This window comes from Danio rerio, chromosome 13 (genome assembly GCF_049306965.1).
Source record: "Danio rerio strain Tuebingen ecotype United States chromosome 13, GRCz12tu, whole genome shotgun sequence".
In the NCBI taxonomy this organism is placed as follows: domain Eukaryota; kingdom Metazoa; phylum Chordata; class Actinopteri; order Cypriniformes; family Danionidae; genus Danio; species Danio rerio.
In genome coordinates, this window is record NC_133188.1 from 23,148,031 (window position 1) to 23,172,215 (window position 24,185).

The 24,185-nt window shown below is 36.5% G+C and overlaps 1 protein-coding gene across 4 annotated transcripts in view; it reads left to right on the forward strand.

Annotated features, from left to right (window-relative positions):
• The window catches only part of atrnl1a (attractin-like 1a), a 473,626-nt gene that overhangs the window by 146,796 nt on the left and 302,645 nt on the right, over positions 1-24,185 (forward strand). For 3 of the 4 annotated variants that reach the window (XM_073920776.1, XM_073920775.1, XM_073920777.1), the window contains exons 16-18: positions 1,149-1,336; positions 7,450-7,663; positions 11,461-11,649. In XM_073920776.1, coding sequence (XP_073776877.1) covers positions 1,149-1,336; positions 7,450-7,663; positions 11,461-11,649 — 591 coding nt within the window. Of the gene's footprint in view, positions 1-1,148; positions 1,337-7,449; positions 7,664-11,460; positions 11,650-22,272; positions 22,576-24,185 lie in introns of those variants that run through there. The other variant, XM_073920778.1, reaches the window with a different exon arrangement.

Genomic DNA, 24,185 nt, shown 5'->3' on the forward strand with positions numbered 1-24,185 from the left:
AATCACAGAATCAAATAAAGACATTTGCAGTGATTATGGCCACAACCATATCACCCTACAGCCCAAGACTGGTTACTTAATTAAAGCCAAGCAGGGCAGAGCCTGTTAAGTACATGGATGGGAGACCACATGGGAAAACTAGGTTGCTATTGGAGGTGGTGCTTGTGAGGCCAGGAGAGGGTGCTAAATCTGCAGTCTGTGTGAGTCCTAATGCCCCAGTAAATTGAAGGGGACACCATACTCTCAGTGAGTGCCATCTTTTACATGAGACGTTAGCATGGCTCTCTGTGGTCATTAAAAAGCCCATGGCGCTGCTTGTAAAGAGTAGGGGTGCAACTCCAGTGTCCTGGCCGAATTCCCTCCGTCGGCCCTTACCCATCATGACCTCCCTTTTATTTCCATTCACAAAATTGACTGTATTACTGTCTCTTCACTTCACCTATAGCTGCTGTGTGGAGCACACTGGCGCCATTGTTCTTTGGCTGCTGTCACATTATCCAAGTGGATGCTGCACACTGGTGGTGGAGTAGGGAGACCCCTCCACATGATTGTGAAGTGCTTTGGGTGCATGGTCATACACAGTAAATGCATTATATAAAACACATGACTTACTTACTTATATTTTTGTAGAATTATTTATTTATTCACAAAGGCATCTTTATAGAGGAAATGCGGCACAGAAACCAAACCTGAAGCAGCATGAAACCACAAAAATGTGCATTTACACAGATTAATGCGGCTCTGTAGTGTTCTAAATGCATTTACACAGAAATTAAAATTGTAGGATTTATACTTCATAAAATAAATAGTACAATTTTAAATGAGTTTTAACAAACAAATTCATAAAAGGTTAAAGTGGGAGTAGGGTGGACAGTACAGCTTTAGTAAGCTGAAGTCATTCAATATAAAGTACTTTTCAAAAAGGTGATATCTATACTATATCTTTGTAAAACTGTGTGTGTTTATAAGTAAGTATCTGGTGCAAATAGAAAAGAAAGAGTACCTTTCCTACAGGTGTTTTTCAAGCTGATTCACCTATGTGGAGCACACTCAGAATTTTCAGTGTTTTCAACATTTTCCAATATTTTGTGGGAGTAAGGCCTAGTTTGGACTGAAGCTTTATACTGAATTTCTCTGTTTCTTTTCAGCTCATTTGTGCGGTGAGGACTGGAGTCAGGTTGGAGATGCGTGTCTGAGGCTGAACGCCAGCAAGGAGAGTTATGATAATGCCCAGCACTACTGTAAGAACCTGGAGGGCAGCATCGCCTCTCTGACATCAGCCAGACAGGTGGAGTTCATCCTGGAGGAGCTGCAGAAGTATCAGCTGCAGGAGCGGGTGAGTTCAGCTCAAATACTGACATAGATTTGTCTTGATACGTGATTTGGTGTTTATCTAGAACACAACCAATGGTTAAGATTTTCTAGATTTGTTTCAAACTGGTCATAGCTGCTTCTATTGAGAACAGGCTGCATTTTGATATAAGCTATAGCAATCGTCATTGTTAAAAAAAAAATAATAATAATAATTTTTAGAATGCATGCATGGACAGGAAGTACAATGCATTTTAATTTTGTGTGCAGTTTGCCTAGACCAGGGATGGGCAAACTTGATCCTCGAGGGCCGGTGTCCCTGCAGAGTTTTTTTTTCCAAAACTAGTCAAACACACCTGAACAAGTTAATCAGTGTCTTCAAGATCACTTGAACTCTATAGGGAGGTCTGTTTGAATAGGGTTGGAGCTAAACTATGCAGGACACTGGCCCTACAGGATCAAGTTTGCCCACACCTGGCCTAGACTGAGGCCACAAAATAATATATTGAGTTCACAATATTTTTTAAACAAGGAAAAGTGTGTAAATTGTGCCAACATTTCATTTATTTATTTATTAATTTATTTTTGCTGTACACTACCTGACAAAAGTCTTGTCGTCGATCCCAGTTGTAAGAGCAACAAATAATAACTTCTAGTTGATCATTTGGAAAAGTGGCAGAAGGTAGATTTTTCAGATGAACCTTCTGTTGAACTGCATCCCAATCGTCACAAATACTGTAGAAGACCTATCTGAGCCCACATGGACCCAAGATTCTCACTGAAATCAGTCGAGTTCAGTGAAGGACAAGTCATTATTTGAGGTTACATTCAGTATTTGCAGGGGGTGTGCGAGAGATCTGCTAAGTGTATGGCAACATCAACAGCCTGAAGTATCAAGACATTTGTGCTGCCCATTACGTTACAAACCACAGGAGAGGGAAAATTCTTCAGCAGGATAGTGCTCCATCTCATACTTCAGCCTCCACATCAAAGTTTCTGAAAGCAAAGAAGGTCAAGGTGCTCCAGGATTGGCATGCCCAGTCACCAGATATAAACATTATGGAGAATGTTGAGGTAAGATGTAGGAGGAGGTATTTAAGATGAATCCAAAGATTCTTGATGAACTCTGGGAATCCTGCAAGAATGCTTTCTTTGCCATTCCTGATGACTTTATTAATAAGTTATTTGAGTCATTGCAGAGATGTATGACTGCAGTCGTCCAAGCTCATGGCAGTCATACACAATATTATTCATTCTTTTTCCACTAAAACATGACTTTAGATTCTATACTGTACATGATTTCTGTTAAGTCACAAGACTTTAGTCTAAGCAAAGGCAGACGGTACTGTCCTAATTAAATAATTTCAAATCAAGTCATGATCATATTTTATTTTGGTACAATAAGTGTAATATAGAGGCCTTTACCTTTCACTTACTGTCCATTGCCATCACTATCACTATTGCCACTTCTGATACCAAATGATCAACTAGAGGTCATGTTATTATTTGTTGTTCCTGAAACTTGGATAGGTGACAAGACTTTTGTCAGGTAGTGTATGTCATGTGCAGGACTGTGTGTTTTCATCTGAAGTTTCAAATTTAACTTAGGTGCTAAATAAAATATTGCATATAAAAAATCATGCATTCTGTTCAATGCACTCAATAAAATAAAATTGTTACTTCCTGTGAAACTACAAAGAAATACTAGTTATAAAATGTATTTAAGTTGTAGAAGTAGTTTTAACCAGTGAAGCTGCTTTGTTTTTTACTATTATGCACAATTTTGCTATTATAATTCACAGTTTTTTGTGATATTCTAAAATTCACAAAAAAAAAAAAATAATAAAAAATAGGTGGATGGGAACATAGCTTCTGACACTATCAGTGATATTTCATCCTATTAAATTTTAGATATGCATCACGGGCTTATTCTGAAAATGGAGCCCTATATATATTTCTGGAGACAAATTATGTAGCCAGAAGTTTGTATGGCTGCATTTTGTCTTTGAAACGAAAGCATATGTGGTGGTAAGATGCTGTACCTTTTCGATGACGGGGTTTGAGTCCGGCAAACAACAGTTCCAGAAACCTGGTAGAACTAAAAAAAAAAAAAAGCCAAAAAATAAAATAAACAAGTAAATAACAGGGTGAGAACATGGTCAGATCTGAAAACATGGTAAAAATCAGGGGACTTTTCTTTTTCGGGACTGCTCAGTCAGTTGACACAGACCTCCGGTGGATTTATGCGAGAACAGCAGGCACTAATGGCAATCGTGAGAGAAATTTGAGATTTGAAATAGCGTACACAGTGGCCTCTGGTGGATTTGCGAAAAAAAAATGTATATATGGGTACATTTTCATAATGAGTCTGGATTGTAGATTTGTTACAAAAGTTATATTTTATAGCAAGTAATCTGGCACAAACACCTCTATCCAACAATTTTTTTAAAGAATTTTTTCAAATCCAATTTTAAAGTGATTCTTTAAAAGCCCCCAAGCATGTTAGGTTTTTCTGTCTTAGTATACAAACATTAGCTTTTACAGTTTACTTGTTAAGTCTCTGTGTCAAATCCAGATGTAGTGGCAGATGTTTCAGGGTATAGGTTTGTTTCTAAATGTCAGTGCAGCTTACACTTCAAGTCGAAAAACCTTACTCATGCCTTCACTAAAAAGCCAATTCTGCTCAAAATCTGTGGAGTCTCCCTGGTGCTGTGGTGTAAATATTTGTCATGTGTTAATTAAAAGGAAAGGAATGACTCTCCATAATCCGCTCCCTTGCTGATTGCGGCGTGAGCCTCGATGTTTAAGCAGCTTTTGTCCTTTGAAGATTAACACAATTTTCTAAAGGACCCACCTTTGATGTGAAAAAGATTCACATGCGCTGCTTTTCTCAGTTGCCACTATTTTTCGTCTTTTCTGTCACTCATACAGACAGTCACGCTCGCTTCCTGTGGCACAACAAACTCACGGGAGATCTTAAACCCTTTAAACGTTTTAATCAAAGAACGCCAGACCTTTTCATACAGGGAAGTTGTTAATTTGAATGGAAAATCTGAAGGGTTGGGGTATGTCAAATTCAATTTGTTTAGCCTTGAATTGATTATTAAACTGTGCATTGGCCTTTTGCCTTTCCTTGAAGAAGACAGAAATAAAAGAGAGGAAGAAAAAACTTGTATTTGTAAGACTATAGCACATCTTCTACAAAGACGACATGCTTATTAGCCATCAAAACGTCAAGGTGCTCTGAATGGATGTCCAGCAGAAACTGTGTAATGAGGTAAAAATCGAGTTCAGATTGAGTTCAAATTGAGGTTTATGAAGATGAATGCTTCTCTTTTATTCCTCTGAATTTACCACATCCGTAAATATGTCAGTCTGTTTATCGTTTTAACTTCAGACGCCTTTCTGGTCTTTACACTAATGTTCATAATCGCGAGTATTTATGAACGCAGGATGATAACAGCTCATTGAACCTGTGTTCAAAGTGACTTTAATGCTTTTAAACAAGCTTTATGTCAGATGTGTGGCTCAATTACATTTCAGCACCCAGCAAATGGAAACAGCACTCAAAGTTTTTCATTTATTTGTTTTATAATAAATAAGTTCATATGAACTTTTCTGCATTGGCTGCTGGAAATGACAGCTTTTGCCTGCAGTTGCTACTACTACTACTACTACTTTTTAATAATGATAATTATTTGCATAGACGCTGCTTTGTGTTATTTTAACATTTGTTTTTGCAATTGTTTATGGTATTTTAGGTTTTTACATACTTTTTGTTTTGTTTTTAACTTAGTAACTATTTTTTGTAATATAGCTTTGTTTAGGTTTTTTTTTTTGCTTTGTTTCGGGGTATTTTATGGGTTTTTCCCTCCAAGAATGTAAAATATAATGCCAAATAATTTAGTTAAATTTATTATTTAGCTATTAAGGATTTTTTAAATTGTTTTATTTATACATTGTAAAACACATTACAATAATACAAGATAAGTACAACTAAATCATGTATCGGTAAACAAATACATTTATTCATTTTAGTCCCTTTATTCATCAGGGGTTGCCACAGCAGAATGCCATCTTATCCAGCATATATTTTACACAGCTGATGACCTTCCAGCTGCAACCCAGTACTGGGAAACCTCCACACACATTCACACAGACACACTACAGCCAAGTTAATTTGAATTTACAGCCAATTTAATTTAAACCGAAGCACCCACAGAAAACCCACGGCAACACGGGGCGAACATACAAACTCCACATAGAAACTCCAAATAACCCAGCTGGGCCTCGAACCAGCGACCTTTTTGCTGTGAGGCAACAGTGCTTACCACTGAGCCACCGTGCCGCCATAAGCACTGAAGAGTATTTTGAGCAAAACAAAAAATAAAAACAAAACAAACAAACAAAAACACAAGTGCAGTCTTACATACAGAAAATACATGTCTACAATGTGCTGACTAGAACTAGTATCCAGTACCAAGCAAGGAGTTAGGTGTGCAGACTCAATCACAAAGAACAGGGTCAAGCTGAAGAGTGTGGACATGTTTGCCAAGGGGTTCCCACAGTTTGATGAAAAAAAGTGCTAGGTTGGTAAAGAGAGTACCTCATTTTCTCTATTTTTTTTTATGAAATAAAGAACATTTCTTATGCAATAAGTGTGAGATGGAGGGTGAGGGCTCTTCCAGTTTAGAAGAATTATTTTCGAGTTCAGACTGCATGATTTTCAAAGTAGTCATGTCACAGATGTTTTCACACTGCATGACTATCTGGGCTAGTGTTTCGTCGCTGTTTTGTTTACACTGCAAGATGGATCGGCGACAGGGACTTTCACATTGCATGACTTTACTATAGGAAGAATCGCCGACAACTTCGTCCAAACCAGGTCTCACAGCCAAAAAACACAGCCAAAAACACGTAGTAAATCTTTTGTTATTAACTACATAATGAGAAAGAAGCCTTTAATGGGGTAGAACATGTACATGTTTGCTCACCTGGGTTTAAAGGGAATTAGCCATTTCTCCTCAACGTTGATTATAAACTAATTTCTTTCTGTATGAAACGTCAAACAGACACGGTTGCAAGTCCTGTCAAACCTCCACTAGTTTTTCCTCCATTTCGTGGGTCCAAATAAACCGAAAAAGAGCGCTTTTAACTTCTCCCCCAGCCTCCCGCGGGCCTGCAGCAGGTATACACACAAGCACACACAAAAGAAAGCTGCTCTCTCATTGGCTGTAGGCAATGGCTGATGTTATTTTCAGTCAAAACTCAATTCACACGGCATGATTTGAAACGCCGACAGCTCCAGATATTTAGCATGCCAAATATCTCACAGGCATCGGCGACTCATCTGCGATTCTCTCAGATCGTGTCTTTAAAAGTTTGTACTGTGTAATTGTCACTCACGTGCACGAGCAGCGATTTGCCTGTGATTTCAAGCATTTGTCAGCGATTTCTCAAAACCTGTCGGCGAGCCACAATCGGGGCTAAAATCACGCAGTCTGAACTAGGCATAACCGTCTTGCCAAAAGGGTTAAGAAGGCTACAAAGTCTGCAAAATAAGAAGGTAAAGTGTGGCCAGGTGGGAGAACCCCAAAAGCTGTTTGGATTTTAATGAAATCATTCATTCATTTTTAAATCATGATGGGTTTTAATTGACAAATCTTTAGCAGTGAAGCTTTTTTGTTTTAATATTTTAACATTTGGTTTTGTCATTTTATGCTATAATTTATTCATTCATTCACTCTGTTTTGTTTTATGCCATTTTAACTTTTAATGTTTAAGTTTATGTATTGATTTTGATTCGCTATTGTTATTTTATGTTTATTTTATGGTATTTTAAGAAACATTTTTTCAAAGTATTGCCAAAATAATTTGTTATTAATGCATTTTAATAAATAAATGAATTTATAAATCATAATAAATTTTACATGAGAAAAAAAAAGTTTTCATCATGGAAAACCTCTTTCAAGCTATTATATTTGTGAATACTTTGTACTACATAAACACACATAAACCTAAAAACCTAATAATATAACAAGCCCAAAATGTTCACTAATTATTGACAATACAGATTGTGACATATGTTGTACTGTATGTGTGTATAAGACATGAGGAAATGTGTTTTGTCTTTTGCAGAAACTAACTCCCTGGGTGGGTCTGAGGAAGATAAATGTTTCATACTGGGGGTGGGAGGACGCGTCTCCCTTTACTGCCAGCACACTGCAGTGGTTACCAGGAGAGCCGAGTGACTCAGGGTTTTGTGCTTACCTGGAAAGAGCTGAGGTAGCCGGACTCAAAGCCAAACCCTGCACTGCCAACACCGAGGGGCTGATCTGTGAGAAGCCCATTGGTGAGAAAAGTTTTCTTTGTGCTTTTTTTTTTTCTCTTTTGTAACGCGAACCTGGAGGTAATTCAGTGCCTGTTCTGTGGTGGATGCTGTTCTTACACATCAAACCCAAACTGAATCCCTGGCTCCCACAGAAAACTCCAGGTTTCAGAAAAATTGGAAAGTTTTACATAGTTCCACACATCTCTAAGTAGACTTCTATTAAATTTATTATGTCTAAATTCGATTGAGGAAGCAAATCAGGTGTAGTATTCTCAGCTCAGTTAAAGTCTGATATAAAAAAAAATGAAGAAAGGAAGGGAAAAGAAGTTTGAAGAAGAAAGTTAGCATGAAAAGTGTATTTACTTACTTTAATAAGTAGATATGTATTTTATGCTTTTTCTCTTAGTAACAAAATGAACAAACAGCAATATTGGTGGTGGTGAGAAAACAGCAGTTAAGAAAGCTTCTGATTATATTGATATTTGCATGAGCTCTGCTCTATTCATACATTATTTTGCTTGAATGAAAGCAGCTTTATGTTTTAAACATGTTTCTGTCAAAGTCAAAAGCTTCTAAAATTGGGGCTGCAGGCCTGCATACCCAATAAGGACATACAATCCATTCCACAACACTTGATCTAGGCTGCGGCGAACCATATATGGGCAATGACGGATGAGTCTATTGCAAAAATATCAGCATAATTTATATGTAGATTATTTAATTAGATTTTATTGATATGCTTTTCTATCGGTATAATGGACCATAACATTTTTCACAAACTCTAGAGTGACCGCAGTTAGTTTGATCAAGTGTGTTTAATTAGGATTGGAACTAAACTTTGCAGAACTGCATCTCTCCAGGAAGAGAGTTTGACACATGAGGTCTACACCAACCTCAACCCTAAACCTAGCCCTTACAGCAGGGGTGCTCAAACCTGTTCCTGGATTTCTGCAGATTAGCTTCAACCCTGATCAAACACAATTAATCCAACTAAGTGGAATCCGAAGAAGTACTTAGTGATTGAGGAGAGGTGTGTTTGATGAGGTTTGTAAACTCTGCTTGAAGGCAGATCTACAAGAAAAGGATTGGGCACCCCTAAGTAATCGGTTGTGTTTTAACATATACACCACAACCCTAAACCTAGCCATCACAGTTATTAAAAAAAGGATTTATTGTTGTACACCATCACAAAAAGATGCTATATTTATCTGAACATTTTCAGTAGCCACAGCCAGAACACTTCTAGCCATAATTAAACTAATGGTTTCCTCCCATTTAGAAGCTTGGACCATGTTGTCTGGACTGTTTGTCCTGAAATGTTTGGGTGTGCAGTTGAAAACCACTGATCTATAAGATAAAGTAGTGTGCTCTTAAACAATGACAAAATCCACTTTAAGAAGATGTAGACATTCAAAACCTTCTTCAGTTTTTGACAATATTGATCAGCGACTTCTTTACATCTCTCTGAACTTCAGCTTGTCATCAGATCTTCTGACAGTTTGCATTCTTTTTAGAATCGGATGCATCCTGCACCTTACAAGTCACTATATTACAATTGAATCAATTAAACACACAGTCTGCTGTAGCCTAGAGACACAAAAACAAACATTAGATCATATGCACAAGGTTCAGACCACAAAGCATATTGGACTGATTAAAAAATCCCATAAGTGCTGTATTTTAATGAACAGAAATGTTAACTAAGGTGATATTGTCATTGCAGCTGTCATGAGTAACAGATGCACTTTACCTCAACAACTCTGACTGGCCAAGCTGTGATGAAAACTAAACACTATTGGTCATTTTAAAAAAGCGGATGGGCTACTCAGTTATTACAGTCTATAATTATGTTTTAGTTGAATTTATATGAACATGTTAAACAAAGCTGCACATTTTAGTGAGGTTTCCAAATAAGGCTGGACCACAGAAATAAACCCACCTATCACACAATCTCTATGGACCAGTGATTGGTCCATTCAAAAAACAAGCAAATCAATAAATAATTATCAGTTAAAACAAGCATCTATAGGTTGTTTTTGTCTCAGAATGTCTTTGATATTCTAAATAAGCAGAGCTGTTGAATATTCTCTCACGCCTCCTTTGTTGCATTGGCTGTTGTGTGTTTATCGGACTTGTTTGAAACTCTGGAATAGAGACACAGAGGAGGCACAAATTAAGCCTTGAATAATTGCTGGACACGCCTCTTGTGCAGACATAAGCAAAGGACATAAAGAATGAACATCAGCTCCCCTCATCTTGTTTATTCTGCTCGTCTTCATGTTTTATTTACATTGTTCTGCTCATTGTGCTCATTTCAGTTTTATGTCTTACTCTACAGAAGGTAACAAACCAGTCTTTTTGGGGCATGTCATTATGCCAATAACATTCATCATCAATAAATCCCATTATCTTTAAATGTTTATAGCTAGTAATACATCTATTATAAAACCTAATTGCAATAGGGTGCAAATGCTCACGACCATATTGTGCTGGTGGATTCATAATATATCTTTAAAATAAACAAAATCTTAGCATTAACTTTGAATAAATTTAAATGAATCGCTATTATATAACATGAATAAAGTGTTTTAAATTCTGCAGTCTTCATTTGCTGATCAAAGTAAGTTTCTTGACATGGATAATATGACTGTACAGATGTTCTTGCCTTCATTAAAACACAAGATGTTCTTTGGATTTTTTTCTAAATGAGTTTTATACAGATTTCTGAAGTTTGTGCTAATGTTGCTTTTGTTAATAACTATAAGGTTGAACTAAATAAATAAAGTTAATATCAGTGCTCAGCATAATTGAGTACACCCCCATTTTGAAAATGGATATTTGTGTCTATTTCTCAGTGAATATAGGCAATGCATTTTTTGTGCATTTAAACAAAACAGATTTATTAAACAGATATATTAAAATAATATTTTAATCACCAAACATATTTAGAAATTGAAAGATAATACAATTAAATTCAAGCAAAATATTGCAAAGAAAAAATACAACCTACAAAATTTCTATGAAATGTTCATTTTTTTTTTGTCTCTTGATTTTTCCTCTTTTTTAAAATTTGTATTTAATATTTTTCTATAACATATACATTTGGGTGTACTAGTTTTTGGATCGTTATCGTGGTTTTTTTTTTGTTGATTAGCTCCAGCTTTGGCTTCAGTACTGGCTAGCCTAATGTATATGCACAAATGTAATATTGTATAGCTTCCTATTAAAAATATTAATTTAAAAGATAGATTTGTGAGGGGTGTACTTATATATGCTGAGCACCGTAGATGTGACAGAAAAATAGAAACATTAGATGATAAACCTTACAAATAAAATAAAAACAATAAACAAATAATAGTTTACCTTGCCAACAAACTACACAAAATAAGATTTCAAATACCTAAATTGAAATCAAGATAGAAGTTATTAATAATACTCAAATTGATCAAAACTGAAAATACAAAAATAAAAGCTTTAAAAATAAAATGTATGAAAAAACCTAAAGCACCTTAATAATATATTACACACAAATGTTTAAAATAAGCTAAAAATAACATAAAAGCTTTTTATACTAATTATATACACTTGTATGATTTAAATGTAGTGTTTATTTTGGCTGTTTAAGATTTTGAATAGTTTTTTATAATTTGCATTTGTAATTTTTATTTGTGGACTTTTCTGTGTATTATCAGGAACTTAAATAGAATTATGTTGTGTATTTAGTTCACAGTTGTCTATATAACAGATTTAATGTTTCAAATGATGTAACTTGCTTTGGGGTCATTGCAATACTGACTACTGCATTTTCCTCCCCCTAGTGAGTCCAAACCTTAGCGTGCGTCCATGTAAGATGCCCTGTGCCCTGCGAACCACCTGCGCCAACTGCACCAGCCAGGCCATGGAGTGCATGTGGTGCAGCAGCACTAAACGCTGTGTGGATTCCAACGCGTATGTGATCTCCTTCCCCTACGGCCAGTGTCTGGAGTGGCAGACTGGAGACTGTGGAGGTGAGTCAACACTGGAACCATCAAGGACACTAGCACATTAAGATATATAGCAGACTAGAAGCTGGAGTTATGAGTGAACTGGTGAACACACACACTGGCACACATACACACAGAGCTTCTAACTCGTTTACTTTCTGCCTTCTCATTTTTCCCGTCTGTTGTGAGCCTAAGGGAGATTGAGTTCTGAGAGAGCAGATGCTGTGAGCGCTCAGCCTTCTGCACAGGCAGGTATCAAACTCACTATAAACTCCTGTCAACCCCTGACTGGCCTCCACCGGAAAATCTATAAACTATCGACGTCTTTCCGGCCTTGCACATGAGACTGCAAAGACAGAAAAAAGAACAAAAAAAAACGTATTTTGATCATCGCCTCCACATCTTATTCAGACCTTTGACTTATAGCATAAATGTCAGTCTTCATTGAAGGTTTTTTGCCCAAGAACTGCCCACACAGTAAGAGACCGTCTAAGGGTCATGTAAAGTGACCTAAGGGCTCACTCACACCGAGTGCATCTTTGCTTCTAAAAACACTGAATTTTGGAATGAGTTTTAAAAAAAGTTCAGCATAGCGCGAAGTCCATGTGACACTATATTATGCACATTATGTGATAATGACAATAACGGACCCATTAGAAATAGGAAAACAATATGTTATGATAAGCACATGAAGATAAATCGCATAACTCAGGATATTCTGGACAGAGCCACAATGAGCCTCCTCCACCATGATTCATTCAGTCATTTTCCTTCGGCTTAGTCCCTTTATCATCAAGGGTTGCCACAATGGTATGAACCGCCAACTTGTTTGCTAACTCATGTTTTACGCAGCAGATGTCCTTACAGTTGCAACCCATTACTGGGAAACACCCATACACTCGCATATGCACACACATACTGTACACTACGGCCAATTTAGTTTACTGGAGCACCCAGATGAAAAACGGGGAGAACTCCACACAGAAATGCCAACTGTCCCAGCTGGGACTCGAACCAACAACCCTCTTGCTGTGAGGCAATAGAGCCAACCACTGAGCCACTATGTGGCCCCTCTTCTTCATGATATAACGGTAAAAAAAAAAAAAAAAACGGTTATCATGCCATCTTTCTAGTATAAACAGACGGTCGCAATTGTTGCCTCTGAGCTTATCTGATTAGTCCACTGCTTTTGGACTTGACAGTGATGAGTTTCGCTGCAAGTGAAAGTTGAAGATTTTTCAGCTTGATACAGCATCTAGAAAATGTGTCGCTCACGTGCGCACTGCTTCAAAAGATGCTAGAGGTGAGCGAAGTGGTCAAACACTTTCCTCCAGTTCCTATTTACATTAAAAGACAATATAAAAGTAGTGCTTGTTGAGCTATTGTAAATTTTCATGATGGCACAAGTGCAAGCTAATTAGTCTTTTTTATTGGCTAATTCATTTAATTTCTTTTCGGCTTAGTCCCTTTATTAATCAGGGTTTGCCACAGAATCATGAACTGCCAAATTATCCAGCATATGCAGCAGATGCCCTTTCAGCTGCAACCCATCCCTGGGAATCACTCATACACTCTCATTTACTACGGATTGCAACATAATTTAGCTTACCCAATTCACCTGTAGTCACCTATATGTCATTGGACTTGTGAGGGAAACCAGAACACCCGGAGGAAGAACACAGGAAGAACATGCAAACTTCACACAGAAATGTCAACTGACCCAGACATGCACGAACCAGCAACCTTCTTGCTGTGAGGCAACAGTGCTACTCACTGCGCCACCCCTGTTTTGGTTAATATTTTTGACAATTTTTATCTGAAAAAAAAAGTTGAAATTTTAAAATGATATTTTCAGGCATTCATTTTTAGCTGCTGAGAATTATTAATTAATTGCCCCTTGTGCAAACCAGGACATTTTTTTTCTTCTGTTGGTCAGTTTGGCCATATACAACCTACATCTAAATTCAGTTAACAATACAGTTTTTAGTTAAGTGTTCTACAGGAGTCACAACAATAAACTCCTGATAAATTCAGGTTGGAACAGCCACATTTACACAGTCTCTATACAGTCTGTATGGAACTGAACTGACAGATGTGAAATGACATATGTATAGTATTTTTCAGTGTTATACTATAACAGGAACTAAGTATATACTTTAAGATGTTTTTTTGTTTGGTTTATGTAAACTTTTGAGCAGTATTTAAAGCGCTTTTATTTATAAAGTTAATGTAAATCCAACCAACAATTGTGTAATTAGCCGCTTTAACTTTGTTTTTTGCATTTTGGAGATGTTTGCTAAATATTCATGGCTGTTTGTTTCCTGAAAACATACCTTGTGGCTTCAAACTATCATTAATGACATCACACAATTTTAAGATCAAAATAATGTCAGATTGTTGCTGGAAATAATGAACAATCATTTAGGAAGTGCTTCAATTCATTTTCATTTTTGTGCTTTATTGTGTGGGTTCTCTTAAATCACTCTGGGTTTATGTCATGTTAGCTCACTATTTTGTTAAAGCCTGCTTTCAATTCAGTCAAATGCTCAGGTCATATTAAGAACGAAAACTACACTAATACACAACGCCTTGAGCTGCAGTTTCAGCCACACAAGTTTGCAAGTTCAGTTATCAAATATCCAATAGTTCTATGGATTGGAAAAACACTGAACGGTTGAATATGTTAGCAACAACAGAACTTGCGACCATAGTTACTAACGATGGTTTTGGGAAACGCACCCCAGATATAAACTAGTGATTGCAGCCATCACTTTCTATTTTTATATGCGTCATGCGTCAGTGTGTGAACTGTAGGCGGTCCATGGGTGCACCTTCTGAATCTGAGGCCGTTCAGATCTCTGCTCAGTCACTTTGATTCAACAGCTCCTTTAGTTTCTTCTAAGTAGATTTGCAGAAATATCCCTATACACAAGAGCGATATCATGTGGTCCCAAACAACGCAGAATCATGCCAAAGTATCCGAAGTGACTGATGGTAATCGTCTCAGAAAAGCCTTAGGAGTAGCTGACGCGGACTTACCTTGTATAGTCATCAGCAAGTTTGTAGAGGCACGGAATCATTCTTTCTTTCTGCATTAAGAGGCACTGGAGCTGGCATCGTAATGCGACGTAAATGAGCAGCTGCAACAGGGACGAGAATGAAAAATAGATATGCAGTCCAACCGAGAGGCGTAATGCTTAATAACCAACATATTTCTCCTGAAAAAAAAAATAGTACTACAAAAACCTGACAGGCGAAAATTGCCTGTCTATAGTGTCTCAGCAAGTCGAAAGTCTTGAGACCCAGCGGCCACGATCTCCTCTTCTATTGGCCATTACAGAGTTACACTGATATTACTGTTGTTTCTCTGTGGATGTGCTGGTCATCGATTTTATCTGGACTGTGGAGACTGAAAGCCTCCAGTGCATTGTTAACTTGGATTTTGATGTCTGTATTTCATAGAGGCGATCTGTCAGACAATAAACATCATTAAGGTCAGCTCTCTGATGGAAGTGAATTGCTAGGATCGCTTTTCATCCTCCAAGGAGTCGGATTATGAGCAAAAGCAAATATTTTGCTGAGTGATTCTTTGGTGTGAAAGGCCCCGTAGATGGACCTGTTGTGATGGAGGATAATTTAATTAGAGAAAGTGCAGTTTTCATGTTTAAACAAAGCTCCAGACAGAGATAAAGAAGCAGCTTGACAGCCTGATAATATGCACCTCATCAAAATGGAAATGAAATTCTTCACTGGCTCAATGTGCTCAGCAAATATAGCCTTTTCAATGCAGAACTTGAGATAAAAGAAATACTGTATTGTACAATGTGCCAGCATGTTGCGCATTGGCTGCGTCCATTGTGTTGTACTGTTACGGAACGGAATGAGTTTGACGTTTTTGTCATTTTATAACATTTGTTTTAAAGTCTTTGTTCAGTTGTTGAACACAGACACATTTGTGAGAATTGTCGAGGCAAGAAGTAAAACTGTATGGTGAGTCTAGTTTTCATCATTTTTATTTTATGTTTTCATTTATAATCTTAGCAACAGCTGTTCTATGGATAAGAGTTTTCTGCAGTTAAAAAGTCTAAAGGTGGTCTTTTCCTATTGAGTACATTTGTCTTATCTTGTCTTCAGGCCTCGTTATTTTATTTAAAAACTAATGGAGACTATTGGTGTACTCACATTTAATAATTTGACGGTTGCCATAACCCAAACTGGGCGTGATTGCCCCCCCCCCCTCCCCCCACTATTCTCCCAATGACCTGCGCACACACTGCTTTTTACCTTCCCAGCCCAAGCTTGCTTTAATCATACGCTACCTAACTAAAGTCTTGTTGTCTATCTCAGAGCAAAAAATAGTAACTTGACGTCTAGTTAGATCTAGGTAGATTTTTCTGATGAATCATCTGTTGAACTGCATCACAATCATCACAAATTCTGCAGAAGACTTATTGGAACCTGCATGGACCCAAGTTTCTCACAGATTAGAAGTTTGGTGAAGGAAAAATCATAGTTTGGGGTTACATTCAGGATGGGGGCATGCAAGAGATCTGCAGAGTGGATGACAACATCAACAGCCTGAGGTTTCAAGACATTTGTGCTGCCCATTACATTACAAACCACAGGAGAGGGCAAATTCTTAAGCAGGATAGCGCTCCTTCTCATACTTCAGCCTCCACATTAAAGTTCCTGAAAGCAAAGAAGGTCAAGGTGCTCTAGGATTGGCATGCCCAGTCACCAGATATAAACATTATTGAGCATGTTTGGGGTAAGATGAAGGAGGAGGCACTGAAGATGAAGATTCTTGATAAACATCACGGAAGAATGTCGTTCCAGATGACTTTATTAATAAATTAGCAGAGATATATGGATGCAGTCCTCTAAGCTCATGGCAGTCATACACAATATTAATTCTTTTTCCACTGCACCATCACTTATATTCTATACTGTATATTACTTCTGTTAAGTGATGAGACTTTTGTCTAAGTAAAGTCCGACCTTGCTGTCCTACTTAAACAATTAAAAATCAAGGCATGATCATATTTTATTTTGGTAAAATAAACATAATCTAGAGGCCTTTGCTTTTTATATAATCCAGTTCTGATACCAAATAATCAACTAGATCAAGATCAAGTTATTATTTGTTTTTTCTTAAAACATGGATAGGCGACAAGACTTGTCAGGTAGTGTAGATGATGCAACTTTATTTTAACAGGAAGAGAAACGCTCTCACTTGGTACAATGGAGATTGCTTTAGTTATATTGTTTAGTATTTGTTGGAGTCATTTGAGATGCAGTGAACAGATCCACTGCTTTTGATTCTCATAAATTTTCATAAAACTCATGGTGCTGGACGAATTGGGTGTTTTGTTGAAGTTAGCAGCTGAAGTACAGTGAGGAGTTTGCATCTTTGATAAACTATGACAGTTTGTGTTCATTAAAAAGTTAGGAGGAATAAATCCATCTGAAACTGTCCCTTAAAGTGACTTTGCTTCTTCAGTTGCATCTTCCAACCGAACTGCTCTTTGGCCCACCTCTTCAGATAGCCTAGTGTGTGCACACCCTATAACAGCTGGAATATCATTTTACAATAGGTGCATTGTCTATTTTTATTTAATGTGATTTAGTATAAAGCTTCAGATGCAGTCAACCACATGTTTCTAATTTAACTTCTTTGTTGATGTTGTCACATGTAGGGGTTGCAGAAACTGCAGAAGAGAATAAAAAGGAAATAAAGTACAATAATTATTTATTACGTCCAATACATACACGTAGGGGGATTTGAACACACCCAGGAAGTCAATCAAGACACAATAGAGAGCTAAAGAAACAAAGCAGCTTAAATAGACAGACTGATAATTAACTAAACGATAGACGGGTAAAACTGATAGACACCAATGACAGCAGGAAACAGAAGAAAATCTAGGTCAAACCAAACAGAACTACAACAGAGTGTGCATGTGACATCCATAAAAGTCAAGATATTATTCCAAAAAAATACTTTTATGAGATTATTTATATTACATGTTTACCTAAAGTAACACCACAGAGCAGGAAAGCAAGTCAAAGTTGAATTTTGATCTTATTGGTTGTATTTTATTGGTAACTGTGCTATATTTCTTGTTGTCATCAAAGAATGAAATATAAGACATTTCTTAGTTAGCAAATGTGGATCTATCTGATGATTATAAGTTCTCGTCTAGTCTTTGTCTTGACCCACTTTATCTTGGTCTTGTCATAGTATAAACTCCCTCAACTCTTGGTCTTGGATTTGGGGAAAATATCTAATTGCGATTTTTATTTATTTTTAATTTTTTGACAGATATTGCGATTTGCGATTTAATTTTGCAGTCAAGTCAATCAATCAATAATCTGTATTTTAGCTTCTTACTGCTAAAATGCAGTGAGTGTTAGTTAAAAAAAAACAACTTAAAAGATATTAACTTATATTAGCAAACAACTCTGAAATTGTACTTTGTTGTTGCTTGCTACTAGATTAAATGTCACTGACAGTACTTTTAGTTGACATTTTAGCAAGGGCGAAGGTTTGCACTTGACATTGGTGGTAACGGGTGAATCAAACAGCTCTCACCCCCCAAGAATGAATACTATTTATATATATCAAAATGTAATATTAATTAATCCTCTCCTCATACAAGTTTTAAGTTAAATTAAATAATCAGATCCGTAGCCAAGGGGGGTTCTGGGCATTCTAAAGTTCAAACGTTAAATTATTGTAATTATGTTTACATTTTTTTATTATTATTCAACTGGCCAAATTCTGATTGAGGAAAGTTGAATGTTCTGGCCAGATTGTTATTTGCGTGTAGGCTTCAGTTTTTAATTTAAAACAAGTTTCAACAGATTTCCAATATATACATATATATATATATATATATATATATATATATATATATATATATATATATATATATATATATATATATATATATATATATATATATATATATATATATATATATATATGTGTATGTATGTATGTATGTATGTATGTATGTATGTATGTATGTATGTATGTATGTATGTATGTATTAGGGTTGGGCATCTAAGCTATAATGCCGATCCGATACGCATCTCGATACAAAGAATACGATCCGATATATTAGCGATACATTTGTGACATATTGCGATGCAACACGATACGATTCACACCCATATCACGATACGATGCGATATTTCAGCACTAACTAATTAAATCAAGTTTATGAGATTATGTAAAAGAGGATGCTGTGCCATTGAATGAGTTTGATTATTTATAAACCAAGCAAAACCAAGACTTTTTTTTACAAACTGGCTTTTCTCTCAGAGCCAGAGTGTCAGTTTACAGTAGAGGGCCATTTTAGAACATATAGCACATATTATTTAAGTATTTTCAAGATAAACAGAATGTATAAGTGCAATATATATTAAAAAAATATGTATATATTTGCACTCTTTCAACATAAATAAAATTAGCATTGCACAACAAGAATTGTGATTTAACTTTTCAACTATGAAAACAAGTTTTACAAAGATATATTTTGCCACTGATTATTCAAAACTTAAGGTGGTGAACTAGCAGTGTTATGCTGCTTTGAAACATCACTGTCACTGTAAACAACAGGCTAATAAAAATATAACAAACCAGCAATCTTCTTGCTGTGAGGTGGTCAAACTACCCACTGTGCCACCGTGACACCCAATTATTTTTATCATTATTATTATTAATATTATTATTATTATAATTAAATAAAAATTAACAGGAGGAGGTGTTTAAAACCTTCGTTCTCCGTGACACTAGGCTGAATATCTTTGCAGATGAGCAATGCAATAGCATTCGTTATTGGCGTAGAGCGAGCAGAACTGTTGCGCATGGAGAAAAAAAAAAACTTGCAATGCTTTTCTCACCACTTTTGGAGCTGGTTGAAGCAGTGCGAAAGCCGGGGATGCAGAAACACTGGAAGATGCTTCCACAACAACACCGTGGCGCCGCTTCAAGTGAGATATAGTCATACTGCCCGCGTATTTACAGATGGGCGGCACATTTTGCAAATTGCATCTGTCCTGTCATGTCGTCCATCCTTAAATCCATAATGTTGCTGGCCATACTTTAGATTTAAAACTCAGTGGGGAATAAAATGTTTGTTTTGCTTTTCGCGCTTTCTGAGGGCGCACCACTAGCTTCATCCGCACACCTGATACACTGAGTTGTAGTGTGTGCACATCCGCAAATCCGTTGCTAAGGCTTACTTTATGTAGGTCGATTAAATTATGCGCCAAAAACAGGTTGACAACACTTGTTAATAAATAAAAAATGCATTCTATATTAAAAATATAAGCTGTATCTCGGAAAAATCGATGCATCTCGCAAAAACCGATGCATCTCGATTTGCTTCCAAAATTTCATTCATCCTCTGCTGCTCAACCGATGCACTCGCATCGTGAACGCGCATAACCGCGTATCGATACATATCGGTTAATCTTCCCATCCCTAGTATGTATGTATGTATGTATGTATGTATGTATGTATGTATGTTGCTACTATATCAGACATAGATATATATATATCTCAGCCTGCTTTAATGATAGACTGTGCGCTAAAGAGGGGAAAACATGAGCATTAACGCCATTATTATGATGAACTCATTCAGCGATCCTCAGCTTATATTACTTATACTTTTTGTTAAAGAAAGCTCTTCATGTCCAATTTTTGCTGCTGTCATTCTCACCTGTGTGTCATACATGATTCAATCACTGTATATAATCCTTCAGAAATCATTGTATAATTCTTTCTTTTTCGTTTAGCTTAGTCCCTTCTTTATAAAGGGTTGCCACAGCAGAATGAATTATTTATACTATTTCAGCAAATGTTTACAGCGGATGCTTCCAGCAACAACTCATTACTGGGCAACACCCATAGACTCTCGCGTACACACACACACACACACACACACACACACACTACGGACAATTTAGTTATTCAATTCACTCATACCACAGGTCTTTGGATTGTGGTGGAAACCAGAGCATCCGGAGTTAACCCTCGTGAACATTCAAACTACACACAGAAATGTGTCGGGACTCAAACCAGCAACCCTCTTGATGTGAGGCAACAATGCTAACCACTGAGCCACTTTGCCGCCCATCGTTTTATTAAATGATTGTATTAAAATGCTGATTTGCTTTTCCATAACATTTCTTAAAAATATGAAAATATGATTATTTTCATAATTCATTCTTGATGATTATAAAGGCCAGAGAATAAAGACCAAGGGATACTAATTCCGTGCTTAATAACATTATTAATCTTTTCAAAAGAAAAACAAAAATAAACTGTTTTGCATGGAATGTTATCCCCATTTAGAAAAGATTTCCTCTTTTATATTATATTGCCATGTTGAGTTCACATGTCCAAAGACTTATGTAAAAATTTATGAATCAGCATGTGAAAAATCCATTATTGTGACTATTGCGGGGGACGTGCTGCCCTTGATTCCTATGCCGTTTCTTTGCTCTTTCTCAGGAAAGATCAGCAATAATTCTGTATTATTTTTTTTTCTTTTCCATTTTATGCTTGTTAATCCTGACTTCAATCTATCTGACATGTGTCCCTGTCTCTGGTGGACCTGTCCACAAGACAGATGTTGTCTTCCTGTAGAAAGAGATTTCAGAGTCTGAGATGCTTAGAATCAAATTTAATGTCTAAAATATATAAATATATTTATGCATAGAAAAAAAGCATCTGTTATAAAAATTCAGTTCTCATAGCTGATGGAGATTTCACAAAATGTCTCGGAAGTCTAATATTTGAATATCTAGTGCTACTAATGACTTTTGTCTTTTGGTTATTATTACAGATTATAGATTTCAGCAACATTTCATATTACATCAGTGTTGGACCCAGTCAGTGTGCTTAAATGTAGAAAGTAAGACTTTTAGAAAGAAAAAGAAAACAACAGTTAGAACGTTTTGTTGTATAGATTTGCATATGTAATGAATGTGTAGGTGTCCTTGGCTAAAGGTAATCTTCCCATCTTCTGCTAAACACAAAAAGTCAAAGGAGTGTGTGAGGGAAAGTGAGAGAGGACGAGATGAGAATTGAGTTTGTAATTATGAAACACCTCTGTGATTGTGCCGAATGCACAGCAGGGCAAAATGAATCATTGTACTGGGCGTGAATAATGCAGGAGGAGAGAGGAGCTTCTGGGTAGAGAGTTCAACTAACACATCTGTGTGCTATGGAAATCTCGATCAAGAACGTAGGCCAACATGCAAATATCTGAACTTTCAGAAAACTTTTTTTTTTTTTTCATGTAACGCTGTTCATTAAAATAAGATGTGTTTACTCATCTTACAATAATCAGAACAATTTTAATTGATCCAGACAGTGGTTTGGTGCTCATGCTGATAATTAAACCAATAATAGTTATTTCTAATCAGCATATTGGAGTTATTTTTAAGGATCGTGTGACTGGAGTAATGATACAAAAAGCTTCTAAACCACAGGAATACACTTATATAAATAATACTTACTACTATGTATGTATTATATAAATAATACTATAATGCTGTACTTTGATCAAATAAATGCAAGTTTGCAACAAACAAACAAACAAACTATATGGTGAACTGTGACATCATCCATAGGTTTCTGAACACTGCAAAAAAAGCCACAAGTACGGCCTACCGTCGCCATTTTGTTCGCGCATCATCACATCCACGACGGGATACCAAACAAGGGCAGAGGGGGAGAGTGAGCGGAGCTGCAGACACCTGCTGGCATTTTGCTTGGACCTGGCTAGACAGATTTTACTTTGGGAAAACGCTTAATACTTTATTACCTGTGACTCGTTTGTGTTCTGACCACATGTGCTTGGCTGTACACTATATCAATAAAGTGTTTAGACTTTTAAAAATACCGTTGTAATAAAATGAGCCACTAAGCATTGTACTTATGACATTTTTCTACAGGGTGAAAACGCGAATGACTTCCAAACACTTCAGATATAGTCTGTATTAATAAATGCAAGGCTATTGATGAAATCCAGCATAACACTGTATGACAACACTAAAGACTACTGTTCTAGAGCCTACAGCTAATCAATCTGTCAGATTATGCTTTCAAGTTCTAAAGAAAAATAGAAACTATAAATGATCCTAAAAAAACAAATAAATGTATAGATATGGTGTAGAAGTTTATAAATTTACTCACATTGGAAACGGAGGCCACGTGAATGGTTTTGGAGCACAATTAAGCACACACAGCATGCCATATCATCTGATAATTGTAAGAAATAAGTCCAAAAGGCAACTGACTGTGTAAAGCCACATAAAACAAAACAAAAATATGATGAATATGCCAAGTTCAGTGGCTAATCTGCCGGAGTCAGCTGAGGTGAAGTGACTACGACCAGCTTGACCTATAGCTGTCCCTCAAGTGGCCATGCCCTTAATGATGCAAACTTAAAATAGCCTAATATAAAGGAAACGGATGAGTTATAAAAAAGTTCACCCCCCTCACAGTTGTCATTAAGGGTAATATTAGCTATGAACCAAAATCATTCCTTGTACCAGGTTGTAAACACCTTTTTTTTTTTTTTTTTTTTTTGCTGTAAAAAAATTGGCCATTCTAACAGTGGGCTCAAAATTTGCTCTCCATGTTTATGGAGCCAGGACTAGTGGGAATTCGATGAATAAATTGTAGCCTTCTTAGTTGGTCTCTATCCTAAGCTGATAATCTTAATAGATTTTAGTTAAATTAAAGTGGATATTTACTTGATTGTCTTAATCGTTTTTATTTTTAATTTGTATTTCAAAATCTTTACACTTTCTGATCCTCTCTGGTGTAATGAGCTGCAAACTTCAACATCAACTGTTGAGCAGTGTGGAAGGGTAAATGTTTATTCATTTTTTCTTTATCCCTTTTAAAAATCAGGGGTTGCCACAGCGGAATGAACCACCAAATTAGCCAGCATTTGTTTTATAAAGCGGTTGCCCTTACAGCTGCATCCCAGTACTGGGAAACATCCATACACACTCATTCCCCTCACATACACTATGGCCAATTTAGATTATTTAGTTCACCTAGATAGTGCATGTCTTTGGACTTTCAAAGAGCACCCAGAGGAAACCCACACGAACACGGGGAAAACATGCAAACTCCTCACAGAAATGCCAGCTGACCCAGCTGGGGCCCAAACCAGTGACCTTCTTGTTGTGAGCAACAGCGCTACCCATTGCGCCACCTTGCAGCCCCTAAATCTCAAAATGAATATCTATTTTTTATATTGTACATTGGCTACATTAGTACAATGTTATACCTTTGCAATTATAATTGATTACAGTGACTGTCTTTCAGCTTTTCAATATAACAATATAGGATTGGTATGGGATATAGGGTATAGGATGTTTTTGAGTTTTTTTATATATTCGTATAGACAGCATGTTTAACTCTATAAAGATAGCAAAACTTTTACAATTTTCCATTTAAATTTCTAAACAGCTTCACCTTATGTCTCCAAATAACACTTTTTTCCCCGAATATGATAAGGTAGGTCAAA